The sequence below is a fragment of the Larimichthys crocea genome, chromosome XXI, assembly GCF_000972845.2.
Source record: "Larimichthys crocea isolate SSNF chromosome XXI, L_crocea_2.0, whole genome shotgun sequence".
Classification (NCBI taxonomy): Eukaryota; Metazoa; Chordata; class Actinopteri; family Sciaenidae; genus Larimichthys; species Larimichthys crocea.
This window is the reverse complement of record NC_040031.1, coordinates 9979051-10006886: the sequence shown is the minus strand read 5'-3', so window position 1 is coordinate 10006886 and position 27836 is coordinate 9979051. Positions and strand designations below refer to the sequence as shown.

The 27836-nt window shown below is 40.6% G+C and overlaps 3 protein-coding genes across 6 annotated transcripts in view; 1 reads left to right on the top strand and 2 right to left on the bottom strand.

Moving 5' to 3' along the window:
* Positions 1–562: 562 nt before the first annotated feature.
* On the bottom strand, positions 563–5117 carry LOC104933710 (cytochrome P450 2B4). Its single transcript, XM_019256188.2, has 11 exons — positions 4855–5117; positions 3892–4054; positions 3511–3663; positions 3238–3398; positions 2770–2838; positions 2471–2575; positions 2225–2360; positions 1843–1928; positions 1529–1630; positions 1166–1307; positions 563–1034 (listed from the first exon to the last, which is right to left on the bottom strand). Exons 1-11 carry the CDS (start codon positions 5011–5013, stop codon positions 847–849), a joined length of 1464 nt encoding a protein of 487 aa, XP_019111733.2. The 5' UTR covers positions 5014–5117; the 3' UTR covers positions 563–846.
* A 1942-nt stretch (positions 5118–7059) lies between these two features.
* On the top strand, positions 7060–15426 carry psme3ip1 (proteasome activator subunit 3 interacting protein 1). 2 transcript variants are annotated; one of them, XM_027272569.1, is made up of 8 exons: positions 7060–7209; positions 9465–9601; positions 9693–9791; positions 10281–10402; positions 13376–13521; positions 13958–14058; positions 14364–14570; positions 14971–15426. In XM_027272569.1, exons 2-8 carry the CDS (start codon positions 9475–9477, stop codon positions 14973–14975), a joined length of 807 nt encoding a protein of 268 aa, XP_027128370.1. In that variant the 5' UTR covers positions 7060–7209; positions 9465–9474; the 3' UTR covers positions 14976–15426. The 2 variants fall into 2 exon arrangements, with proteins under 2 accessions (XP_027128370.1, XP_027128371.1); XM_027272570.1 differs by having other exon boundaries at positions 7104–7220.
* A 2274-nt stretch (positions 15427–17700) lies between these two features.
* Positions 17701–27836, bottom strand: part of cpne2 (copine II) — a 42497-nt gene continuing 32361 nt past the window's right edge. The window contains exons 15-17 of one of the 3 annotated variants that reach the window (XR_003461315.1): positions 22084–22320; positions 18656–19110; positions 17701–18087 (exon numbers count right to left, since the gene is read on the bottom strand). Coding sequence is in view for 2 of the 3 variants with exons in the window: in XM_027272567.1 (XP_027128368.1) it covers positions 19003–19110; positions 22084–22320 (345 nt within the window). In the remaining variant the exon portion in view is untranslated. Of the gene's footprint in view, positions 19111–22083; positions 22321–27836 lie in introns of all 3 variants that reach the window. The other 2 variants (XM_027272567.1, XM_027272568.1) reach the window with 2 other exon arrangements.

The window sequence follows — 27836 nt, the reverse complement described above, 5'->3', positions numbered from 1 at the left end:
AATTTACAGGCTCCATACAAAATCTCTGCCACCTTCACTATATAATGCAATTGTACTGTATTTATTTATTTATTTGACCATTTGGTGGACATAATGGGAAGAGTGACAAGATTTTGTTAATATAGCTGTTTATTATTTTTTTTATCATAAATGCATATCACTAATATTATACTGTTGCAATTGTCCAGAATAATAACATACACATCATATCTATTTCATAATTCCATATCAATTCATACCATGGAATGCATGAGTAAGCAGCATGTATACATATTAAAGAGCCGTGGCAGACTCAGGCTGTATGTGGTGGGATATGATACACTTATAGTGAGTTCCAGTCCCTGGATTAGATTCAAATGTTTTAGTTAAATGTAAGTGTAACTACTACACATCTGTAATAAAAACATACAGGGGAGTATGGACTGTTTAACCATTTAGAGGCATTTAGAGGCCAGTTAATATTCTAGCACCTTGGGACTAAAAGAAATGTAAACACAGCATATATATATATATATTAGATATTATAATATATATATATATATATGAATATATAGATATATAGATATATATAGATATAAAAGCATACCCACAGGGCTAGTGAGAGCAGAGGTGAAAGATGACTCAGAGCTTGGATGCCCAGCTGGTACTAAAGCCTGGGGCATGGAGGCAGGCAGGATTACGATCATGCTAGAAGAAATTTATGATGTGCTGCCAGCTACCCAAAAAGTGTTTGTGTGCACATTTAACTGTGAGTAACTGCCATGTTTTTCATAATATTTGCTCATATTTGTTGGTTGCTAGTATCAATCAGGATCCATCTCCATTGCTGTGTGTCTGCAGACTACCTTACTGTGTTTCCCTGAGTATGATCTTCATGCTATAAGGTCTGGGAGTAAGAGTAACCCCATAGACTGGAGTATAATCTGGCTTTCCTGCATCCTCAGGCCAGATGAACTTAAACTTCCTCAGCAGTGTCACAATGATGAGGAAGAGCTCCATACGAGCCAGACCCTCTCCGAGACACATACGAGAACCTGAGACATAAAAAAAACAACAACCTCAAAGTTATTTAGTTGTTTCAGTTTGATTAAACCAAACCTATCTGTGCATGCCACTGCAGGAGTGACAAGACTCATGCTGTTGCTTAGTCTTTATGCTGTCATACCTGCAGAGAAAGGCATGAAGGCCTCTGGTTTAACAAACTCTCCCTGGTCATTGAGAAAGTTTTCAGGGTTGAATTCATGAGGGAATTTCCATTGTCCCTCCTCATTCAGCAAAGAGGTCAGGTTAGGGATGATCAGCGTGCCCTGGGAAGAAAACCAAGCAGGGAAAAATAGGTATGGTTATCTGGTTGTAAAATCTGGTGCAGGGAAGTCAACCAAATCATGATTAAATATGAATAAGAATTCTCAGAAAAGTTACATTCAACTTCCTTCCTCACGGAAGTTACCTTACTTTGCCTCCACTTGCAACAATGGTACAAACCGCAAATACTACCAAGAAATATTTACTACCAGTTTCTTCTTACCTTTGGAATGGTATACCCCATGAGCTCTGTGTCTTGTGTCGTAGTGTGGAAGACGCTGAGTGGAACGGTGTTGGCTATCCTCTGCACTTCATGGATCACAGCCTGGATGAAGAGAGATTTAAACAACACTTTCTTATGCTTGATCTGACTTGAGGCAGAAGAAAAGAAATACAGGTTCTCAGAAGATCACCATTGGATATTATCCTTGGCCTTTAGCAGGCTTGTGTAATGCTCTAATAAATATGCAACTCAAACCAATGTGAACACATGAAATAAAAGTGAAATCATTATGAGAATTCTGTCTTATGATATACCTGCACGTAAGGCATGTTGTGCCTGTCATCAAAACTGGCCAGATCCTTCCCATTCAACACCTTGTCTATCTCCTGTTGACAGCGCTCTGAGAGATAAAGGAGTGGAGAAACAAAAAACAAGTCACACATAAAATCCCTGATAAGCCATGTGAGAAAGGAGCAAAAGAAAGGTTTCTTTGAGAGTTTTAAAATGGGTACCCATGGCCTGAGCTGTTGTCCATGTTCTCAACAAAAAGTCAGTATATGTATGTGTATCCTTGATTGGCATTGGCCTTGTCACCTTTTTGACCCTGTTATGTTTATGATTTTAGGAGGTAGAAAGGTAGAACTATGTAACTAATGACAGAAAAGTAATAACCCATATTTATGTGTGCAGGCATACCTTGTATGTGTGGGTAGGTCGCAAAGTAGAGGAAACCAGTAAGCAAGGTGTTGGAGGTAGTGTCAGTCCCAGCAAAGTGAATATCTAGAACGTACATTGCCAGTTGTGCTTCTGAAAATAAACCATCTTCGCCCCTCTAGAAAGAATGACAATGAAGAATGTTTTAAGGCAAACATACATTAAATGCAATCATACCGTAATGAAACACATAGATAGACACTATGGGGTGTAAAAAGAGATACACACCTTATTCATTTCATCCAGATAGCAGTCAATGAAGTCTCGTGGCTCTCCAGGGACTCTGGTATTCTTGTGTTCGGTCAACAACTGTTTAGAAAATTTCTGGCAAATCTGAAATGCATAATCATAATTTGTAGTAAGTTACTTTTTCACCACCACTGACAAAATGCACATATGTTGGTTGTCATCATATATGTGTGAAAAAACTTCAGGATAAAACAAAAAATTTTCTTCCATGGATAATCCTCATTTTTCGATTTGTTAAAATTTATTACAAATAATTACAACAAGCACTATTAACAAACCTCAACATTTTTAAAGGCCTTGCGGAAGGGCAGCGGCAGGCTACGAATCATGGGAAAGGAGTCATACAGCTGTAAAAAGAATGAAAAAAAATATATGAAATTGAATGTTCAGATACTATTTCCTGGCATGAATCACTCCAACAGATAAATAACAGGTCTCTGCACAGGTCTCAGATTGCGTCTCAGATATCTCCACATGGATGAAGGCATACCACCTCTGAACCTCTTAAAAAACTGAAATGCTGGTCCTTCCAGCCAAAGCTATTATTTACCATGACATACACAATTGTCTCCAGTACGGCACCTACCTACTTGAACGCCCTTATAAAGGCACATGTTACCTCACAACTGTTGCGCTCCTCCAATGAACGACACATGGCTCTGAGGCCAAACCCTCTAAGTCACTGGTTCTCAAACTCAACTCAAACTATGGTACATGTACCACTACTGAAAGATACTTTGACTCACCATCGCCCATGGTCCATTGGCTAATTTGGCATTCTCAGTGAAGCATTGAACGATCATGTTGATGAATTTGTCATCATACTCGTAACGTCTACCAAACAGAACCTGGCAAATGATGTTGGAGGACGCATTATGAAACATAACCTTAGGGCTCATGGTTTTGCCTGTAAAAGAAATAATATAGACCAGACTGTAAACAATAGCACAATGCAAAAGATCAGCAAGGAGATAAAAGGAAATACAACACAATATAAACCTTGACCATAGGTGACATACCAATGCTTTTTTCCAGCTTTTTAATGACGTATTTTATTTCTCCATGAATCCTGTCCTCCATGGAGTTCTTTCCCAAACCAAAGTTCCTTAAGGTCATCAGAGCAAATCGACGATGATGCTTCCAACTAGGTCCATAATCTGCCAGAATAACTCCTATAATAGGTGTAGTGACACAAAGAGCATTCAGTATGAGCTTACAGGTCTAAAGTAAATCCAAAATAAACATTTTACTAAAATATCACTGTCCATTGTGATCACTGATGCAGGACTGGTGATAAAAATTTAATATATAATTCATGAAATTCTCACTGCACACACAGACACATTACTGATGTATGATAAAACATTGTCTGCCCTATGACATATCATGTCTCTTTTCACCTTTTCTATCGGTGGTATCATTGACAAACAGGTCTTGGGGTCGCCCAGCAAACTCTTTGGCCTTGGTCACTAAAGCTTCTTTCATGGCCTCGAGCCCATTGATGAAAACAGCTGGTTTGGAACCGAGGTACAAACTGTAGACATTTCCATAAGTCTTCCTCAGCTGGAACAAGATAACAGGTCAGTGTTTGAAATGTATATATCACACAGCAGAGCACACTAAAGCACACTTAAAATAATAATATTAAAAAAACCCTAAAAACCATAAAGTAAAACCAACTAACAAATTACAACAGATAAAGAACAGATCAAAAAACATGAGATACTAGGACAATTAAGGGTGCAGATTAGTGATTTCATTGCGTATAACCTGTTGAAAATGAATACTGTGAATCTATTGCACCTGGAGTCTACACCTTTTCCCTAAAGAAGGAACCTTTTTTAAGAGTTTAGAAGGTAGGTTAAATCTTAGATCGTTAAGGAATGTTAGGAATAACCATTCTCCATTCTCCTTGGCTGTGCTTCAATAAACCTTTTCAGCATTGACTGAACTGACTGTCAACGAATGGAATTCTCTACCACACATATGTAGAGTATGTGTCCTTGATTGATACTGGGAAACGTCAAAGTTCACAGGCAGTCAACTCTGTACAAATGTCAACATGTTACATAATCACATGGAAACAGTCCAAGCGCAGTAACCCTTGCCATTAAAATCTATAATGCACATACGTTTTTTTTCACATTTGCAGCCAATTTATAGTCAAACCAATTTTATAGCCTTAATTAAAATGTAGTGGCACAACAATTCTTGAAACTATTACTGTCAGGAAAGGAAGCAAAGAGGCAACATGTGTGAGTTTTTAACCATTTTAGAGACATTTTAAGTACTAAATTTGCTAATTCATACCATACCAGTTTAAACCATTAGAAGAACATCATTTATTTCAGTGTTTTCCTTACCCTCTCAAAATCCTTCAAGGGGTTATCTAGGCTTAGCTGCAAAATGTTTCCCAGTATTGGCACACGAGTGGGACCCGGTGGAAAGTTCTTGGGCCTCTGGGACTTGAGTAGAAGGATGATGAGGAGAACACAGAACCACAGCAGGACTGAAGAAAGCATGGTGGAAGGGATCTGAAAGGGCTAAGACTGAAGAGGCAAGCCAACTGGCCTGCTTTAAAAGTGCAGTGCCGTGCCTCTCTTTGCCCTGCCCTTTCTCATTGTGTACTTTGCTTTCCTGTATTAAAGGTGAAAGAGAATGTTAAAACCAACAAAGAAGTCATAACCCGATACAGGTCATGACAGGCTTACACTTCAACTGGCTGCCACAAACTCAAAATCAATTTATATCAGCTATAGTTGTAAAGTTAATTTGTGTACAGTTAGGCACTGTACTCACTATCCTGTCTCACAGAAAAATATTTAATAATCTTCTACACCACAGCGTTACTTTGCAAATTATACCCCTGCCTCGGAGTTGTGACTTTACCTTAAATACTTTCTACATGACTTTGACTTGTGTTAGGATAGTTACTTAGTATAAGATCGTCTCAAACATCACATAATTGCCCGACAACCTGTTGACTTTGAAGGCCTTTGTCAAACTTAAAGGCCTGGACAACTGCATTCATTTCTGGTCATTAATTAGTGTTACGGCCGCCGCCGTTTCACCCCAGTAGGTCTGTTGTGTCTATATCCCACTAGGTAAATGCAGGTGTGCCGGGGCCGGTTACCGGATTGGTTCCTGGAAGCCCAGAGGTTTGGGATTGGTGCGATGCCCTCTGCATCCTCTCCTGGCCAGCCAATCCGATGTGTCCAATTGTCCTGGCCCGGGACATTTAAACTGCAGCCGCTTGATCATCGTGGCGGCTTTGTGTGTGTGTGGTTTTCAAAAGCTCGCCTCGTATTTTGTGTCTAAAAGGTTGGTGTCGGAAGTTTTGGGATTGGGCAGGGTTTAGTTTAGATTTAAACACTGATTACTCATGAAGAGATTTTCTGTTAGTTTCACTAGTCTAAGGGGTGCTGTTCTTGATGTTTTTTGTTATTGATAACGATAGGTTAAATAGTGAGTTTTTTGTTTATGGTTTTCTCCTGTGGTTTAGTAAGGTATAGGCTCTGTTAGAGTTCTCTTTTTGTTATATTTGTTTGTTATCTTAAACAGCACTCGTGTGCCCTTTTTGTTCCCTTTTCCCTCACCTCCTTTTGTTAAATTAAGACAAATACACGGACAAGCCTAGAGCAAGTGTCATTTTCCCTTTATTTCTTATCTCTTTCAATGTTACGGCTCACCTACCGAGCCGTAACATAAATGGGGGCTCGTCCGGGATCTGAACACGGGACCTCTCGCACCCCAAGCGAGAATCATACCCCTAGACTTAGTAGATAAGGGAATAAAAGAGTACTTGAAGCGATTGTGCTTGCATCGTGGTGTGATTGTTTATTCTGAAAATTAATAAACACACTTGTTTAAATAAATAATCTATTTGTTTCTTTTTGTTATTTTTTTTATATCTCATTGCAGTTCCATAGTCTCGCCATTAGGTGTCACTGTTTCCCCACGTTGCACACGATGTACACATACCAGCATGACATGAAATAAAAAGATAAAAAGATGGATATTCACAATACATATACCAGTAACATTTATCCTGCCATAGGTATAGCTCAGTCATACATCCCCTAGAAATTGTCACACTCACAGCCATCCATTTTCACACCAACACAACTTTATAACCTTTATAAAAAAGTTAAGAATCCGTCCAAAAACAACTGCGTTCATTTCTGGTCATTAATTAGCTTAGTAGATAAAGGAATCTTCCTGAGGTTTCTTCCACATTTTTTCCCTGTTAAAATGGTTTTTGTGGGCAAGTTTTTCCTCACTCGAACCGAGGGTCTAAGGACAGAGGGTGTCACTCCCTGTACAGATTGTAAAGCCCTCTGAGGCAAATGTACTTTGTGACTTTGGGCTATACAAATAAAATTGATTTGATTTTGATTTGATTTGATTTGATTTGATTTGATTTGATTTGAATAAAAGAGTACTTGAAGCGATTGTGCTTGCATCGTAGTGTGATTGTTTATTCTGAAAATTAATAAATACACTAAAAGTATGCCATTTGTTTCTTATTGTTATTTTTTTATCTCATTGCAGTTCCACAGCCTCGCCGTTAGGTGTCACTGTTTCCCCACGTTTGCAGGTCGGAACTAAAAATCGTAGGTCTCAAAACGGTGACGGGATATTTTCAGCGCGACACAAAACGTCATTGATTGTGGGATCTTGCAGAGCTGTGTTAATTTCACATCGACCAGCCGAGCTCGGTAAGTCCAAGGTACGGAGCCACGACTCAACGCGAAGCAGCGAACAAAACGGCGGCGCGTCTTGGACGCGTTGTTCCGCAGACGTGACGCGGCGCTCGGCCGCTAACGGGCGGTGACAGCCGGTCACTTTGACGCTAACGGAGCTAATGCTATCCGGGGGGAGGGAGGAGGTCTGCAGCTCCTCTGCGAGTCCACAGCTGCACCACAACGAGCAGGGAGACGCTGCGAGTGTCAATGCTCTGCTGCCAGTTTGATTTTATTCGTGTGTTTATTGAGTGTGTGTCCTCTTGCCTTTTTTAAAATACTGCTGAGCAACTACACCGGCTGTCGTCGGCGCCACCGTATGAACGAACAGAGCCGGTATATATATAATAACAATAATAACAAAGATGAAGGAGACATGGTGTTATGAGCTGTCTTTGTTTTAGAAGAAAATCCAAATCGCTGTTGTAATGATTACAAATGACCACACGGGGGAGCCAGAGCCTCACAATTGGCTGTGGCTCAGGCGGTAGAGAGGCTCGTCCACTAATCAGGTGATCGGCGGTTCGATCCCCGGCTCCTCCAACCTGCATTTTTTGGATAAAAGCATCAGCTAAATAATAATAATAATACATTTTATTTCATAGGCGCCTTTCTGTCACCCAATGACACCTTACAACAAATAAAAGTAGACAACAAATAAACAAAAAGAACCATAAAAGTATATCAGATTACAAGAATACAACATTAAAAACAAGTTAAAATAGGACAATGCGATTGAATCAGATGGAAAAGGCTAAATGACTTGTAAGTTGAGTTTATTTTAGTCCTCTTGAGATAAAGATAGACGGATAGATCAACTCTTTCAGCCTTGGATGAGAGACAAACAGAACACATGCACATGCAATTACTTATTTTTGTGCGCGTGTCACCTAAAATAACCTTCATATTTACTTAATTCACCTTTTATTTCACCTTATTAACCTATTTATGTAGTGAGTTATTTAGCCCATATGTGTTTATGATTGATAAAACGTTGGAATAATAATTTATTTTGTAAATAGTTTTTGTCAAAAAGTAGCTTATTGCATATTAATGCTTGCAGTTTACTCAGTATCATTTTTTAAAATATTTTTTTTTAAATCCTCACAAATTATTTTAGTGAAAAATGTCATTATGGCAAAAATTACCCCTGCGGACCACGGACCCCTGGTTGAGAGATAAAGATGATCCTGAAGGAAATTCAAGCATCCACTATGCAAACATACATTGACCATACATTAGAATTAACCTAAAACAGAGTAACCATACATTAAAATTAACCTGAGATGGATCTGAGTTTAAATATGTGCCGAGAGGTTAAACATTTGTAACAAAATTAAACATTTGCAGAAGAGTTCAACTCTAAAAGTTAAATGTGCAGAGTAATTAAACATTTGCATAGAAGATAAATATGCTCTACTGGTGGGCGTTGTCCAGGGTCCCTCTCTCACAGGGAGTCCAGCTCTAAAGGTGTTAAAACATACTTTTTAAAGGGTCTTTTTTTGTGACCTCACTGCAGCAATATGTGATAAAACACCTCAGTAATAAAAACACTGACTTAAATGTCACTCTGGAGTTGAATCTGTGATTCAGTTTCAATGAAAACTGGACACAAACTTTCACCAAAGATGAGTTTGCTTATTTAAAGTCACCCCCTGGTGCATCTCTCTCTCTCTATTTCTATAATATATATTCTTAGAATGGCACATTAGCCTGCAAATAAAACCATGGTGACACATTTGTGACTGATCATCTGTTGTGAAATCCATTATAAGATAACATGATTGCAGTCTGTAGTTTAGTTTATTTCTTGCAAGATGTGCGTGCATTTTGACGTCACAGCATCAATCTATACGTCCTTAATGCTGATTCATTCATCACAGCAGCCTCTGTGGCAGAAAGACTAGATTAATATTGCACTGGCGAATAAACTAAGTGGGTTACTCTGTTGAAACTTTTATTAGCTGCGTCTACTCAACGAATGCGTCACTGAGCTGTAGTCTCAGGTTGACAGCTGAGTAATGGCTACGCAGTCGTCAATAACAGCGGTTTTAAAGTGTTCTGCTCAGGGGACACAAGCTGAGCGTTAATGGATTAGATCGATTTACGTCTTTGGCGGACTACATAGAAAAAGATTTAATTTATTCCAAGACTTCTCAGCATGGACGAAAAGAAGTAAAAGAACATCAGTTCTTGATACTCAGAAGTAAGGTGTGTGTTTTTGTGTGCAGGTGAGTTGTCATGGCAGGGGGAGGGGCACCGGGCGTCGACCTGAGCAGGAAGTTTGTGTCAGAAACTGAGCTCGACGAGAAGAGGAAGAAGAGGCAGGAGGAATGGGAGAAAGTCAGGAAACCCGAAGACCCGGAGGGTAAGAACACACACACACACACACACACATATCCAAACGTCTGAAATCAGCTGTGTGTGTTAATCCACGTATTTGTGTGTGTACTCCTTAGAGGCCCCAGAGGAGGAGTATGACCCACGGTCCCTCTTTGAGCGACTACAGGAGCAGAAAGACAAGAAACAAGAGGAGTATGAGGAGCAGTTCAAATTCAGTGAGTCTGTTTTTTTTTTTGGAGAACACTTTTCCTTCTGCTCCTCCAGCCAGTGCAATGTTTTCTAAAGATCAGCAGTCATTCTGAGAGCTTGTTGCGCTGCCCATCAGCACTTTCAAATGCAAAACAGTCCACTCCAACGCACAAGTTCTAAATTTCACTTTCAGTTCACGTGTCACTGCTGCTCTTTGCTTTGCAGACGAAACCTGGCTCACAAAATTCATTTTTTCAAATATTTTCTCGTCATTAAAATGACATTTCTTGCATCGTAATCGCTTTACACTCGTAAAAGTACAGAAGCCTTATTAGTGTTAACCACAGACGCCTGATGGAGTTCAGGGTTTCCTTTTTAACATGAAGGTCAGGTGTGTGTATGTGTGTTTAAAATAAACTGTTATGGTTTGTTTTTCTGAAGAAGAATGGGGAAAAAAAAAAAAATCAACCACTCTGCCGCCATTGTTGAGAGCATGTTTGTTTCCATGGTGACAGGAAACATGGTGAGAGGATTGGACGAGGATGAATCCAGCTTCCTGGACGAGGTCTCCCGGCAACAGTGTCTGGTGGAAAAGCAACGCAGGGACGAGGAGAAGCAGGAACTGTTGGAATACAGAATATCCTTTTTAATCGTCGCGTTTGAGTCAGTGTTGCGTGAATATGTTAATCTATTACTCCCCAAAAAATAAGCTCTGAGATGAGTTTGCAGCAGTTGCGTTGCAGTTTCATTTCTTTCGTGTTTATTTAGTCGTTTATGCAAATGAGGATCAGACGAGACTCGGCATGCAAAGCTCACGTGCCCCACATGCAAACAAAGAAAAGAAATTTGAGATTGGAGCTATTGTCCTTTACTTTTACTTTTAATATCCCGAAGTCCCTTCCAACTTTCCAGCACAGTGAAGCAGAACAACTCTGTCGGTGTACTTTCCTCAGACTCATGCTGTCACGATCTCTGTGTTTTTGAATGTTTGCGTTATATCAAAGAATCATTTCAAACAGAAAATTTGCCTTCACAACAAATTCATCTACTACTGACTATATCCCTGAAAAATCTGATGCATCTTATGTCTAATGCTAAAGTTTGTTCAGGCAAAGGGCTTGATCCGTACTGCTGAGAAACAGACCAAAAATATAATAAATAACCGTAGTATTAATGTCAATAAGTTGGCAATTACTTGGTGACACACCTTCCAGCCCACTGAAGCATCCAGCAATCTTTCATGCTTAAGCTGACAATGCAGTCGTATTATTCGACTGTGTGTGTGTGTGTGTGTGTGTGTGTGTGTGTGTTTGCTCCGTTCGACTGGCTCGCTCATCTCTTTGTGAAAATGTGACTTTTACTGTTTGTCAGCAGTTACAGGCTTCCGTATACGTAAGGGTGGGAGGTATCAGCCGTGCCAGAGATGTGCTCGTTACAGTTACTCCTTCCTGCTGATAGAGGCTGACCAAAAGTCACCCATTATCGCTGCACTTGGAATATGCCAGTTGTCCTTGTGCATGCAATGAGATCGCTGCAGAACAAGATCTTCGGGATAAGGTGTCAGGTCGCCTGCTGTCCTTTTATTTTTGAGCCTTTGTAACTGACTTTTAAGCTTTGAAATGACAAATGTTCAGAGTGATAACGTCAGCGTAGCGTGAAAAATGAAACGTATGAAAGGAAATCTTGATTTGTGACGTTATGGTACTACCACCATTACTGCTAACTGTGAGTCTCTCCGTACATATATGAGAGGCAGCTTTGTGTGTGCACGGCTCCACCAGAGTCGAGCTCCTGTGACTGTACCATGCATACATTACACACACACACACCTCGTACACGTGTCGATCCTCATGTGTGATAACAGCACTACACAAGTTTTGTCCTTCAGCTTTATGTGAAGGACAGATAAGTGATGCCTCACGTGATTTTCACAAGGGATTTTCTTCTTCATTCATTCAGGCTGACGTCGTGTTCATGTTTTGACCAGTCCGTGACTTATCTGACCTGCCAACGTTTGCAGCAACGGTTGCTTGGAGCAGTTAACAAAACACTTTTTCCCCGATTTATTAAACGGATCTGCCAATTAGAGGATTTTCGAGGCTGATGCCAACCATTTAAAATATTACAGAATGTCATAGTCTGACAGGAATATGTTGATTGACGGTATTTTTTTCATGCAAACAAACAATGCGATAGGTTTGTCTTAGATTTGTGCGTGTTGTTTTTAGCAGTTTGAAAAATCAGCTTTAATTCTCTCTGGTGGACGAACTACAACTTCATGTTAACTCGTGAGCTAATGTGTACAACGATTGGAAATAATCTACAATGAGATAAGATCGATCAGCTTGCACGATCTATTGGCCTCTCTCTCTACCAGCTAGCTTTGCAGAAAGATGCCGTCCCCGTTCTTAATCCCACCCACAAAGCTCCGATTGGCTGATTTGTCTCCAACTGGACAGAGCGGGGATGAGTGGGCACGATCGCTGAACAAATCTCAGATGTGGGCAGCGATTCAAAGGTCTCGAACCAGCCTGCTCTTTTTTTTTTTTTTTTTTTTTTTTTGCCAAATCCCATCTGCAATACATCGCTGCGTTACACAACCCTCAAATTTTAGCCCATGAAAGAAGCTTTAGAAGATTTTCAGGAGGCTCGGGTGAAGTCATCAGGCTCACCCGTAGTGTGCTTTTTGTTTCTTTACATTACAGCACATGCAGCATGTCTCCACAGTACAGCACAGCTCCATTTTTAGTACTGTTAGTTGACGTAAAAGGTGCATTGTGTTCTTCCAGTTAGTTTTGCTCCCTGTTTTTTTTTTTATATTTCTGCTTAGAGACAGTTTTCAGTTGTCAGCTGTGCCTCCGCTATCATTTCGTTTGTCCACTAATGAAACATTTTTTCATCTGATTTAATCTAAATTCGTGAACTGCTGTGATCCACAGGCACTGTGCCTTACATCAAAGTCAATGCTGCACCACAGTGCACATTTGAATACACGTCCAGTTCGTCGGCTTGTTGCTCCCTGTTGCTTTTCCTCTCCGTCACTCTCTTTGTCTTTGCGGACAGCCAGGTTTCTGACAGACAGGTTTGTTCTGCAGATGAAGAAAAGAGAATGGGTTGTCGTGGAAACTGTATCATAGGCTGGTAACTACGGTGACGATTTAAAGCAGTTGCTGTGAACACAAAGTACACGTACACTGGCGCGCGCACACACAGGTGCAGACCTTAGTTAATGCGGTGAAAACTGGCCTCATGTATACCCGATGGCCCACTTTGTGTCTGCTCATTCCTGTCCACTTGTCCCTTTGTCTTATATCTTGTGTGCTTTGTCTTTTTGTGCATCTCTCAGTCTATTTTCCCCCTCGTCTCTGCATCTCGACCCAATTCCACGTCTCTTGAGCTCTGTCCATCTCTCGGTCTTCTTTTAGACTCTGTATCTGTGTCACCTCTGTCTGCCTGAGAGCTTTTCTGAGCCTTTTAAGAACTGTCTCACTTTTTCCAGCGCACTAATGGAAAGTTGTAAAGGCTCCCCCTGGAGGGAGGACCTGCCCCAGCCCTGCTCCCTCTCCGAATTGTCCGCTATGGTTCATTCACCTTAACTCCGCACTTTCACAGTGCTTTAGTGAAGCAAGCCGAAAAGTCCACCGAAAGTCGCAAAGAGCCCGAAAAGAAGGCAGCACCTAAACATTCAGGGCCAGAGCAAAGGACGAGCCACCTGTCTCAGGCCCATTTATTGGCTGGAGCCGTCAAGAGGCGCAGGTATGCCGATACACGTCCTTTAGACCTTACTTTAGCTGGTTTGCTTTGGCTTGGGGGCAGCAGAACACTGACATATTATCAACATAGAAAGTAAGACACTGAGCAGCATAATCACTCAGTTCTCCATCTGACAAATTCAAGTCCAGTGGTGTAGCTTGCATCGCTTTGGCCGAGGCCTTTTCCCGGAAAACGACCAAAACGATGAGCTAAAAGACGCTAAAACACAATTTGTTCCAATGAAAATCTCGATTAGAGCGGCTTTACAGTTTCAAAATCTCAGATGAAAAAAACGCTGACCAAACACATCAGTGATTTGCTGGTCACAAAAAACAAAACAATGAGCTGAAAGCCACTAAAATGCATGCATAGTGTTCCAATGAAAATCTTGATTAGAGCAGCTTTAAATCTTCAAACTCTCTCTCTGTCTCACACACAGTTCCTCCCAGTCGTCAGACAGCAGTAAGAAACAGAAGGTGGAAAACACAACAACAACAACAGCAGCAGCAGCAACGACAGGAAATGGAGAAAGACACACAGGTGGGCTGCAGCCTGAGGCCTGTAAGGAGGAATGTCTGTGGACAGAAAGTGTCCAAATTCCTGGATTTATTAAATTATAAAACTATCAGACCAAAAAGAAACAAACACATATACAGCAAACTGTTTGTGACTGAATGATGCATGGAGTGCATACGCGGTGAGTGTGTTTTTCTTTCTGGAATTACCTGAGAACAACGGACCTGTGCTTTGTTGCATAATTCTGAATTATTTTTGTTTAGAAGAGCCCAACACGAGGACGTCTGCATTCACAAGCCCTGAACCTGACAGTGTGTTGTGTTGTTCAGAACAGGAGGCCGGTTCAGGAGGAGGAGCAGGGGGAGCTGAAGATCAGCAAACAGTCCCTGGCCTGACGGCGAAGACCCCCTCGGCTCCCCTGAGCTCCGGTCAAGGCGTTTTACACCTGCCGTCGGCGGCCGTGTGTGTTGGCGTTTTGCCGGGACTCTGGGTTTATTCCGGAAGCAGCGACTCTGACAGCAGCTCGGACAGCGAAGGTAGCGTGGACGCAATCATGTTGCCGTACCCCCGGCACAGCAGGGCATACAGATAGACACACACACATACACACAAAAACACACACGACCTAAAGAGTAGGCTTGCATGCCTTCAGAGTGGCTTGCAAACAGGAAAGGTAACCTCACACACACACACACACACACACACACACACACATTTTCAGTATTCCTGTTGTTTTCACAGCTGTGAGTTGAACTGTTGCTTTGTCTTCTGACAAAGTTCAGCCCAGTAATATAACCCTAAATAACCAGTAACACTAATTTAAACTATTCTGAACGAAATCTGTGTATCTATTTGTGTTTTTATTCTTATTTTTGCTATTGTGGCACTCAAACATGACACCTCCACCCTTCCTTCCCTCAATCACATCTCACGCAGTTTAAGCCGAGCATCCAATCCCGCACTGCCTACCCCGACGACATCCTGCCCCTCCCTACATCCCCTCCCCTTCCCAACCCATGTCACAGCGACTGCAAGCTGTGCTGTTGACTGAGGGAACAGTGATTGACAGCTGTGGAGAAAGAAGGAAGAGACTGCTTTAGACTGTGTCACATGACTCACACCTCTTTAGCTATCAGCAAGCAGAGCCGAGAGAAAGAGAAGGAGAGAGAGAGCTGGGGCAGGACACACTTCTCTCTCTCTCTTTCTTTGTGTGAAAAGTTTGAAATATGATGTTTTTATTTGCGTGGTGTGTTTTTTTTCCTCATCGGTAGTTTGTCTCAAAGTTGCATCGTGCTGGAAAAGATGCTGGACTGTTTGCTGCTGTCTCAGACGTTGAAGCTTTGTTTTGTTGGTCAAAGTCTGAGCAAAGAAATAAAAAACCTTCCCTTCTCATGTGTGTTTACGGTGTGTATCTCTGTGTGTGTGTCCAAGACCTGGAGATAGAATATTTCTTTTATTATCATCACCATGGTGGTTCTCAACCATCTCCACATCTGACTGCTCATTGCAGTCGCCCTGTGTGCACATGCATTATTAATGAGTACCAAAGAGTCATTTCAGTCTTTTGAAACCGTTTCTTTTGAAGAGTTGGAGGCCTGAAGAGGTGAAAGTGTTCCAGTGTTTCACAAGATAAAAGCAACATGTAGACAGAAAAAAAACCCTTCTCCCTTGGATTTCTCCTGGGAAATGTTTGGATACCACTGGATTTGGACAATAGTCTAAAAACTTCTACAATAAATACAACATAATTTCCTGAGTACAAACTACAAGCGGTGTAGCACGCACGTGGTGAACAAGCGTTTGACGTAGATAACTGATTTGGGATAACAAACATAATTACACGCACATCAAAACTTCATGAACACAGTTAATACTCCTCAACGTTTGTAAGTGATGCTGCATAGTGACAGTGTGGTAAAAGCAACATGACAAATTATTATTAAGCCTGCACACAAAAAGGAGCCGAAAAGATATGTGTCAATTATTCTGCAACTGAGGCTGTTAGCATGCAAACATTTGGTAATTAACACTCAAGATAAAGTCATTTTAAGGCATTTTGCAGGTATTTTGATCATAACCCAAAGTACTCGACTGATGGCACTACAATTATCCTAAAAGAACATATCTAGATTTTGGGAATTGAAGTATATAATTAGAAAGAACATATCTAGATTTTGGGAATTGAAGTATATAATTAGTCCTCACCTAATAAGTAGTCTTAAGTCATCTAATAATCTTTAAAAAAATATATAAAATATGAAGCTGAGCTCCACCATCTTGTGGATTTGTGTTTAAAATACATCACAAAATCTTCTTTTAAAAGTTAACGATTGCACTGTAAAAAATAAACTCCAGTTGCCAGTTTGTTTGTTTGGTGGGTTAAAAGATCTGCTGTTGTAGCACAGAGCCAGATCTGCATGGACCATAAAATTAATGTGAGAAATTGGACTAGATCAAAACTAATTCGGGTAATTGGATTCTGGGCTGTGTATTCAGTCCTCATTAAAACCTTGGCAGCAGATTTGTGCATCTGAAGCTGAGCTCACTTAGCTGGCTGAGACATTAAAACACGGTGGCAGTCAAGGTGTGACAACATCAAAATGTACTGAGGTCTTTCAGTTACGTTACCTACAGTAAGCAGTGCAATGTTTGTAATTGTCTTAAGCGGATAAAATCGGTGTAAGAGTCCCTCAAAGCCTTTGTAAACACAGAGTGATGATGGGAACGGAGGATAATTTTATCTTGTGTCCATTGCCAGTAACAAGCATTTCAGTTTGTCTGAGAACAGTTCACTGACATCATTAAGGCAGCCGTTGGTTTCTGGTAACCGGGAGATGAAGCTCAGTATCACTGGTGTAGCTGTGAAAAGAGTTACCATGACAACAAATAATATGACCAGCATACACAAAGAAAATATCAGTTCAGGATTTCAGTTTTGAGGCGGATCAAACACAAGCGTTTAAGATGAAAATCAGTCTCCAGCAACCGTTTTTTTTTTCTTTCTTTTCTCTCACTCTGACAATTATTAAAGAGTTCAGCGTGATTGTGCTTGGTGTCAAAGGCAGCAGCACCAGGAGAAATCCACAGAAAATGGAGGCGTGACGGCGATGAGACGGACTTGTTTTAAGAAATGACTTTCTTTGATGCCGCATTTGGTGTAAACTGAATTCACTCACTTAACTGTAGCAGCAGGCTGTAATTCATTATCTCTTCAGGACAAAAACAACAAAATCAGAGCTGAGTCATGTGGAGTAAAACACCACCCACCCTTTTAGGTTCTTATTTTGCATCTCTTTAAAGTCATTTGCATCTATTTGTGGTCGCTCTGTGTTTCTCTGTAGTAATTTTCTTTCTCTTTGTTGTTTTAAAAAAAATCTCTTTACGGTTATTTTGCATTTTGCTTGTTTTGTATCTGGTTGTCTCTTTGTAGTTGTTTTGCATCTGTTTGTGATTGCTTTACATTTTTTTGTGTCGTTTTGTTTCTCTTTCTGGCTCTTCTGCATCTCTTAGTAGACATTTGTGTCCCTTTGTAGTAAATTTGGCTCTCTTTAAGTGTCTTTGTAGTCATTTTGTGTTTCCATGTGGGTGTTTTGCATCTTTTCATAGTCTCTTTGTAGTCGTGTGACTTTTTGTGGTGTGCCGTTCTTGTATGCACAAGGACAGAGGACACTTCCTTCAGTTTATTAACCTGAGTGTGGACATAGACACAACTTTATAAAAACAATAGCAACACATTTAGTACAAAGATGCACAGCAATACACATAGTTTGAAGTACACAATTGAGAGCACTGCATAAAAAGTACATTAAAAACATCATATCAGAACATAAACAGTCATATAAATATACATTCGATATATATGCATATCAGGAACTCCTCTTCTGCTTCCATTCATTAAAACTCTGACACCAACAGCCTTCTCTGGCACTTTCTGTGTCATGTTACGCTTCTTCCTCATTTCAACAGAATATCGCTAAAATATTTACAAAATCTGATAAATACATTATTTGAGAAGAAAAAAAAAATCATGCGTTTGTGATCAACAGCATCAGTCTGTAAACAGTGAGTAGATATTAGCAACATGCAGGATAAACCGAAGTCATTAGAAATCAAAGGATTTTGCAAAAGCTAGCAAAATGGTCCCATATGTAACATCCTAATGAGTTCACACATTATCCCGTATCTATCCCGTGTTAGTGCTACAGCTGCCATTACGCCCTCGTCCTGCTCTGCTTCCGTCCTTTTGAATCGAATAAGCATAGTGGAGCATTAAAACCTGTCATTTTTGGGGACGACTGGTGGTCAAAATTTTTAAAATGAAACCACCACCCTGACGACGGAGCAGTGCTGAAGAAACAGTGCTCTGTTCAGGCTCAAGCTGTGAGTCCGCCACATGTGAGCACAAAAGCAAACAGCCTTCATCTGATCCGCTACCTGAAAAGGCTCCATATGACAACGGGAGGGGGATTCAACCACTGGTATATTTCAGCTTAGGAGGGACTTTACACCAAGGAGTTGTATGTACCACATGATATCAATCACAATACACACATGCAAAAAAAACTACATCCTGATAAATCAAGATATTCTTCGTTTCTCTAAAAAAATGGTGTGTGTTTACCTGCATATTCATATATATCCATATTATTTGGAGACACCTGCCATCACTGTAGACATGCATGGTCCTTTACACATGATCATCATATTCTGTGTGCTGGAAAGCTTTAAGAAACAGAGAATATCATTATCTTCTGATGGATTCACACTGACTAAACATTCTTTAACCAGCAAATATAATGGCAGGGATGTCTTCAATGTTTGATTCTTTTTTTATTTATTTTTTAGTCCACAACTTATTTTTGTTCACAGCTGATATACACACGTTCATTCTGTATTGTTTGCTGTTAACGAGAAGAGAGGTTTTGTTGAACTATTGTACAGCGTGTGGGCTTACGGCTTTCGGCGGTCTCACTCCGGTGCCGGGTTAATGGGTGGTAGGTTCCGCTGTTTAAAATACTGGGTGACCTGCTGAGGCAGCTCGGCCAGGACTGACTTAGTGAGGGTCTCCTTTGGCGCCTGACGGAGAAAAAGAGAAACAGGCCAGGTTAACCTCAAACATAAACTATAAAAAACACAGAGGAAGTGAACTCTTTTTGGTTATCTGGTACACGACTACACAACAAGAGGTTATCATAAAGTCCCAATGTTGATGTTTAGTGTTCACACATCTGTGCTATATCTCACCTATGCACCAGTGTATGGCCCAAATATAACAAAAGAGTCATTTTGGTATTTTTGAGTATTGTTAATGGGTATTTGTTTGTCATTTCCTGTTAAACAATAAAAAAAAATGTTAGTGACTCATCCTGCACTCAGGGACATATTCTAATTTTGCATCCAATTAAATGCTTTCTCGCCTATGACGGCACTGGAGCGGAGTGCTTCCTGTTTGATACAGTCTATGAGTGATTTCGAGAGCTGCTACACGCATCCATGGCCGGGCCTCACTGATTACTGTACAAAAGCACAACTTTATGGAGCGATTTCTGTGAAACTGGATTGTATTTTGTACAGAATATATTAGCTGGTTTTCCCCAGATTCAACTCTCATGTAACTCTCATTCAACTCAGAGATTCCTGATGGACAAATAGTTTTAACCCAACAACTTGCTTAAATAGCTGACGGCTAATTAACGCCTGCTAATTGAAGCTGGTTCGACCACAGCCTCAAAGACCAACAGGGAATAACATTACACTACTAAGATGATTCAACCGAGGCTACTGTATTCCCTGCCAAACTGGCCACCACTGACTTTGTAGGCTGACGCTTGCCTTTCCTGTAATGTAATGACATTTCTTGTTACTTTTTAGCATAAATACACATATATATCTGTGTGTGGTAGACTAATATCTGCTAATATCTCAGCCTGACCAGTCCAGCTGTTTTTCCTACTAAGTGTCTATAATTGTGTAAAAGACTCAACTCACTGGCATGTGGAGTTCATCAGGGCTCAATTCTGGGTCCTATTTAATTCTGTCTTTCATGCTCCTGTATTATCCATCAGTTCATTTTTGTCTTTAATGACTGCCATTCCGATGATTATGTCCAGCTTTATGTATTTGTGACACCAGAGGACCAGTGCTCACATAACTTGTCTTAATTAGATTAATACCTCGATGTTTCCTGCAGTTAAAAGTCAAAAAAAGTTCTGGTGTTTGCACTAAATCAGCATTTGAATTGATTTCTTTGGCCTTTTCTAGCTTTATTTTGATAGAGACAGCTGAAGAGTGACAGGAATGTGTGGAGAGAGTGAGATGGGGAATGACATGCGGGAAAGAGCCACAGATCGGATTCAAACCTTGGGCTGCCGCGGCAAGGACTGAGCCTTCGTACATGGGGCGGTTGCTCTACCAGCTGAGCTAAACGACACCCTGGACCTTTGAATTTTTAACCATTTTATCTCAACCATACAGTATCAGTGAGTTGTGAATTCTATACAGGTCCATTTTGTCTCTCAGGTCATCAGGAGAAGAGTTCCTGGTTGTGTCCCACTTAAAGTTCAAGACTCAAAGTGACTGAATTCTTCATCTGAATCTCATCTCAAACATCACAATGTTTATTAAAATTGATCTTGATGCAACATGACTGTGATTAATTCTTCTTCTTATTGTTCCTATTCTGAAGCTAATAAACTCTATTACAACTATAGCTACAAACTTGGATATAAGTTGTAGAGAAAGTTTAGCTCATCATTTCTCAAGTCACTCTCATTATTGTCTCCTATTGTCTCAGCTTCATTTCACCATCTTCTTCTCTATTATGTCTGCTGCTGTCTCTCACCCTCCCACCAACAAACTGGAATAAAGCCAGCAAACACTGTCTGTTCCTCCCACTACAGAGGAAGTCATCTCGCCCACCACCAGCCCGCCCACACACACCCTCACACACACACACACTGACCAAAATGACTACTGTGCACAGCCTGCAAATGTGCGCGCACAAATTAGGCCTTGAGCTCATCTTCAACACATGACACTCGTAATAACACTTTTTCCATGCACTGTATGTATGCACGTCAACACAGCACACACACAAAGACACACACACATACTCACAATGTCTCTGTCGAGTCTGAGATAACCAGCCAGCTCTCCTCATCTAGCAGACTATGTGCGTGAGCAGCTACAATCTGAGTAGCAACAGGCTGCCATTTGGAAACACATTCACACTCCACACAGCATGACATCATGTCATTAGGTAAAGCCTCTACCGCAGAACTAAGATGGAGTCAAAGTGGCATTGCGAGTCACATCAGCGAGTCGAACATTAGCTTCAGTGGCATCTCAGAAAATGGTGAGTAAAGGACGTCAAACTTCAGTGAGAGACCTTAACAACTTTCTTCCATGTAAAGAGACGATAGGGTGTTTTATTCTTTATTCTGTCCCACGGACCCACCTTAAGACCCCTTAAGATCGAACTTCTGAAGCCAGAGCACTGAACTCTTCAATACTCTGCTAACAACATACCTGTTTAGACCTTAGGTAACCTGCATGCAACATGTTTATTTTAATTGTGTTTTATAGTAATATATCTTCTTTCTTCTATGCCTAAAAAAAACAATATAATATACATACAACAAATACATTTAACAGTAGTTCTTCATTCTCAAAAATGTTTTAAACAAAAAAAATCAAACCTGCAATAACATTTTTTTCTGGCCACTTTGGGACAGGAGAAACAAGCTGTAGATACGTCATTCGTATATCTTAGTAATCAATTAGCAAATAGTTGCCTATTTAGTTAGGCAGTGGATATGAAGTATTTATTTTGAGTTGGGTTTCTGGCCTTGATGGATGTCAGTCCAATATTCACTCCCGCAAATATAATTTGTATTTGTAACATCCAACTTTGATGGAAAAATGCACTTAATTTACTTAAAAACCTACCTGACATCAATCTAAAAGTAAACTTCAAGCATTCAGCTGTAGTTTCTTTTTTTCTTTTTAATGCAAGTAGGTTCCATGTCATCCCTCTGGTTTTTAACTCACGTTACGGAAATCCCTGAAAGGGACGAACTGCACGATGTCCCGCACGGCCTCCTCTCCTGTGTTGGACCTCAAAACGCTGGCGTCTCCATCCAAGAACTCCATGGCAGCAAAGTCTGCGTTGCCCACGCCGATGATAATAATGGACATGGGTAGCTTAGATGCCTGTACAATGGCGTGACGTGTCTCGTCCATGTCACTGATGACACCGTCTGTTATAATGAGGAGGGTGAAGTACTGCTGCAGAGGGGAAGAGATGGAGAGAGAGAGAGAAGACATAACGGAAAATGAGAAACCCCAATTTCATATGATGGCAAGGACACACGGAAAATCTGTTACAATCATGGTTTGTGCTGTCAGTAATGGTAAGTAGAGAGATATAGTGTTGTCAAAGCAGAGAAGAAAATGTCAAGGCAATGACAGACACGAGGAAGACCTGAAGAAAAGATAAGCAATAAGACATTTGAGAGACGACGCTGCACGACGGAGAGAAAATACAAAAAAAAAAACTGAATTAAAGCGTTTCTGTATTACAGTAAGTTGGGCTCCATTCATATGAGAGTACGCCATCTGTTCCAGGAAAAAAATGACAGAAGAAAAAAAATGAATCCAGTGATGAAGAGAGAGAAAAAAAGAAAGAATGAACAAACAGTGAACGCTTTCCAGGGAATCAGACAGATGGCACTTTTTATGTCTCTTCTTATCTCTGTTTCACATGTATAGATGATACATATGAAAGATTTATCGGACAGCACACACTGTCATAAAATACACTTACAAATATGCTGGAATAAGAGAGAGAGAATACTACTTTAGGGAGCTACTATCATTATTGCGTTGCATCTGATATGATATGAATGAAGAAAATTGCCAATGCTACATTGGTCAGGTGTATTTTCATGCACTGTAAAAAAATAAAAAATAAAATAAATATTTTTTAACGGTAAAAAAGCGGTAGCTGTGGTTGCCAGAACTTTACCGTAATAAATACAATATAACCTTTGCTTTATATTATGGTCAAAGAAAGTTAGTACTGTTGATTTTATGGTTAATGTTGGTGTTTTATTCCATATCCAAACTGTTTTGACATAAAAATATCACATGAATGTTGAATAAATAAAGGTTTTGCCATGAAATATTACATGTTTTACGGTACAATTAACAGTCTCTGATATAGAACACTTTATTCTGTATGAATTCCATTGAAATGCCATGTAAATAAAGGTTTGGAAATATGTTTTACATCAAAACACAGTCATATTTCATGGCATCTTCTGTCATAGTTTGGCAGTTTTTCACTGTCTAGATATAGTCTAGATATGAAAGACTCATTCTAAGGTAACAAAATCATAATTATTCTTATTTTCTGGTGATTATACACTAAGGAAAACATGAATAAACATTATTATATATAAACAGAGCCACCTAAATCTTCCACACCTTTAAATATCTCACTCACATGAACATGTTTGTTAAGCCCAGAGTTTAATGAGCTGCTGGATAATAATGAACACATAACATAATATATAACACTACTGGCTTCATCTATCTGTTAGAATAGGCTTAATGTTCCTTACAGCTTCATTCAGACATGATGGGACATTTACGGACAGACCAACAATGCTCGTGTGATATTTGGCACCTGGTGCATGAGAGGGAGCAGACAGAGAGAGTTATATCATGACTGTAACACATTATGATAGCACAGAAGGAGAGTGTTTGTCTGTTCTCTCACAGGCTGCGTCACTGGTAGATTTTAGATCTTGCTATCGAAACCTTCAATGGACAATGACGTGAGAGGCTCGCTCCCTCTTCTCACAGTGGATCTCCTACACACCGATACCAAACCGCATCATCTCCATCTATGCTGCAACTCTCATTTGGTTATTTATTATTTGCTCGTATTCTGTATGTAAAACATTTATATTCATTTATTCATCCGTGCAGATGGTATGAATGAAAACTGAACATATAGGTATTATAAGGTGATAATTTTATTCATCAATGGTCGCCTCAGGCAGTGAAAGTGCACAGGCGTCCAAGATGTCACATGCTGTCAAGGTTTATTGAATCTTGGTCAAGCAGAATGGAGGATTTATTAATATACTCGTCATAACATGATGCTGCCTCAGTTCTGAAGAAGCATCTACTCATTTAGATGTCCCTAAATCTACACTAGAAGGTGTTTGCCGATTGGAAATACGTTTACGCTTATTGGTGCGACGTCTTCAGGACCAATAAGCTTTTCATCTAGAGGCTTCTTCGTTATGTACCCATCTATCTGGCAGCCCTATCCTCTGACCTCGGTTACCATAGTAATGATCAAAATCGCGCCTAAGCACAAACATACAGCTGCTCTGTTTCTCAAGGAGAGAAGTCAGTGTCTGCATGAGAGTTTAAGATTTAACACCATACCTACAGTGACCTTAAGACATATGCTTGATGTACGCATGGGAGGGAAAATTACTTTTGCTGAGAAGCAACAACATAAAATTTGCTCTTTCGCAGTGTTTCATAGTTTGCCAATGCCGAGGAACTGACAGCGGTTATACACTTGTACATCCAAGGTAGAAAATGCTCTGTTTGAGGGATTCTGTCGAGAGCTGATCCTGTGAAATAAACACATGAACGCTGACGGGAGCAGGAGAAAGCAGCAGCATAAATGAGCATAAATATGATCGGATATCACCGGCCACACAGCTGGGAACGAGCCGATCACTGTAGCGCATGATGCCGATCAGCCAACACAAGCATGTCGACACTACATTTAATCTCAGTAAGATGGGAATCGACTTTTTATATCGAACGATTACACAGTTATCTGTGGTGGAAAAGGCTCAAACAGCCTGCTGCTGTTGAAGCTGCTTCATGATCATGATCTGATGTGAGGCCTGAATGGTTATGATAAGGACAGACAACATGAAGACACACACACACACACACACACACAATCACACGCCCATGTTACACACACACACACATGCATGCAGGGAGGGCTCTGAAGCCTGCTTCTTTAATGTGCTAACAGCAGCGCTCATTAGAGAATCATTATCACACAGACAGACAGGGTCTCTCACACACTGGGACACACACAAGCTGCACTGGCCTGTCTGTGTGTGTGTGTGTGTGTGTGTGTGTGTTGGTAGCAGGAGTGTGTTCGTACACAGTCACACAGTCTGCAGTCGCATGTTCTCTCATTATCTGAGGAACAAGAACACCGAGCACAGAGCAGCAGCCGGTTTGTGCAACCTACAACCTACCCACCCACTTACACCAACACACACACCACACACACATACACACACACACACACACACACACACACACACACACCCCAGTATGTGGTCCATGCACACACTTTTGCTGTGGCTGTCACATCTCATTGTCTGTTACTCCTTCCCATGTTCCAGGCCTATGTTTGAACTCACTGTAATATAAAACAAGAAAAGGGTCTGCAATCATTTCCTTACAGAAACAAAAGAATTCTGACACGCAAGACACAGACGAGTACAATCCTTTGTGTATTTCGCTCATGTATTTGTTCTCCGCAGGGTGACAGGGTACAATTAGGGACAAAAAGCACCGTGGGAGCATAATGATACCCAGCTACTCTTCAGATTTAGGCAGGAGACGTGTCACTGGATATACAAGAGGGAGACAAGTTTGGAGATCCGAAGCTCCTGTGAGTGTCACACATCTGTATATCCCAGTGGGAACATCCCGCTGAGCCTCGCTGTCTGTCATTTAAGTCGCAGCATAGCAATGCCGTCCCAACTGCACAGCCTCCGATTTCTTTAAAATATATATATATATTTTTAGGTATTTCTTTATTTTTTAGAGACAACTTGAGAAATTCACCGAAAATTCAGGGACATGCAGCAAAGGACCCAGGCTGGAATCAAACCCAGGTCACTGCGGAGTTTAGCCTTGATAAACAGGGCACACACTCGACCAGGTGAGTTACAGAGGTTCGCCAAAGCCTGCTATTTCTTTATGGCTCTATATGTATATATGACTACTTCTGTTTATCTTGCATTGGTAGATCTGAATTTCAAAAATGAAAAATGCTGCACCACCAGTAGGTGCTAACCTTTGCGACCTCACAGGGATGCAGTGATTAATCGATTTCACTAGTAACCGCAGAATCAAAATATCAAATTTTGTATTGAAGCTTTTAAGCAGAGTTTCAGGAGCAGGCTCATAACTCAACCGTGCCACTCCTGATAGATCTATGAATACCTTTCTAACCCTTTCGTCCTCTTCACTCTCGTATTCTGTGCAATGACAGTATAAAGAATGGACAGAGCCTGAGTGATGTCACCTGTAATATGCGGCAAAGGGCACCTCCATGTTGGATGTACTGCTTCTAATCTAATCATCGACGGGCTGAATGATGCCCGGGTGCTCTAATAATCCATCTGTAACAGCATTTACCTGTCAATCTAGTGGCCATGCTGCAGCAACAGGCTGAAGAAATACAAGAGGTCACGCTTTATGCACAATCGTTCTTTTTGTCAATAAATCATTTAAATGTATCGTGTTGATGGTGTGGTCCATGCTGGTGTAACTGTAAAGGCTCAGCTACACCGAGTGTTTCTGCCACGTACAGTCAAAGAAGTAGCGACGAGTTAAGAGTTAAGTTTTCAGTGCACCGTAAGCCAACTGCAACAAAACGGGAAAAAGAGCATTCACCTTTTAGAAATGTAACGCTAACCAAAACAGCATGTAATCCCCTCAAAGGCATAACACCTGACATGTTTACTGAAACAACAACAGCATCAGTCGTGCTGTGAAATAAATTAAATTAAAAACTGTGAAATTGTCACAATAGTCAAATATAATCGTACCAAAAAAAAAAAAAAATCCATAATCGTTGCATGCCTACTCACAGTGAACAGGTTTGTGGCATAAATAGTTTTCTTATTTGGGTCCCAGAGTGACTAATTTAGAAGGTGTGCTGGTGCGAGCAGCAGTGATTACACATTTAGTTGAGATTTAAAGAGTCGCTTAGCAGCCCAGCCAAATATTGGCTCATCTGAGACTTCTGTATGGCCGAGGTGAAAAATCCTCAGTCTTGTGCAAACAGCTAAGAAAAACTATGACGGACATTTAGTGTGTTCACCTTGGCATGCTACAGAGACACGAGAGTGCACATTCCAGGTGAAGACTTGTAGCACTGGGTGAATTCATTCAGTCAGCGAATTATTGCTTTCATTTCATTTTCAGTGTGAAATCCAGCATCAAAATAAACCTGTCTCGGTAAAGCTTCCGAACTGCACTCCCTGTTCCCTGATTGATTTCTCATCAGTTTGTGTGCGAACACAACCACAACAGGTTTTTTTTTTTTTGTTGTTAAATCCTATTAACACCTGAGTTACTTATGATAGCTCGAGGAAGACCGTATGACTTCCTACCAAAATAGAAGTCTGTCTTGGGTGTGAGACGGAGCCTTAGGCAAGTTCTTAATTTGGATTTTAATGTGTTACTGCCTCAGATACATAATCTGGTGGTTCTCCAGATACAGTATGCTGAAATGATGATCATTGTAGTGATTACAATATGTCCTGACACACTTCAATGCGTGTACCAAACTTTGTGCTAATCCATCCAGTAGTTATTGAGACAGATCATGAAAAAAAAACACAAAGAGAGAACATCCAGAAGTCGAGGGTCACAGAAGTTCACTCCATGGGGGCAGTGATGGTTTGTAAAAAGAGTCAAGAGGCAAGAGTCAGACACCTGAGAGAGTGGAGACG

Excerpts from the sequence above, each read along its gene's own strand:
- LOC104933710 (XM_019256188.2), bottom strand. The coding sequence starts at position 5,013 with ATGCTTTCTTCAGTCCTGCTGTGGTTCTGTGTTCTCCTCATCATCCTT. Across the intron at positions 1,929-2,224 it reads GACCTACCCACACATACAAG|AGCGCTGTCAACAGGAGATA; the intron begins GTATGCCTGCAC and ends TTTATCTCTCAG. Across the intron at positions 1,308-1,528 it reads TGGGGTATACCATTCCAAAG|GGCACGCTGATCATCCCTAA; the intron begins GTAAGAAGAAAC and ends TTTTCTTCCCAG.
- psme3ip1 (XM_027272569.1), top strand. The coding sequence starts at position 9,475 with ATGGCAGGGGGAGGGGCACCGGGCGTCGACCTGAGCAGGAAGTTTGTG. Across the intron at positions 10,403-13,375 it reads AGGAACTGTTGGAATACAGA|AGTGCTTTAGTGAAGCAAGC; the intron begins ATATCCTTTTTA and ends CCGCACTTTCAC. Across the intron at positions 13,522-13,957 it reads GGAGCCGTCAAGAGGCGCAG|TTCCTCCCAGTCGTCAGACA; the intron begins GTATGCCGATAC and ends TCTCACACACAG.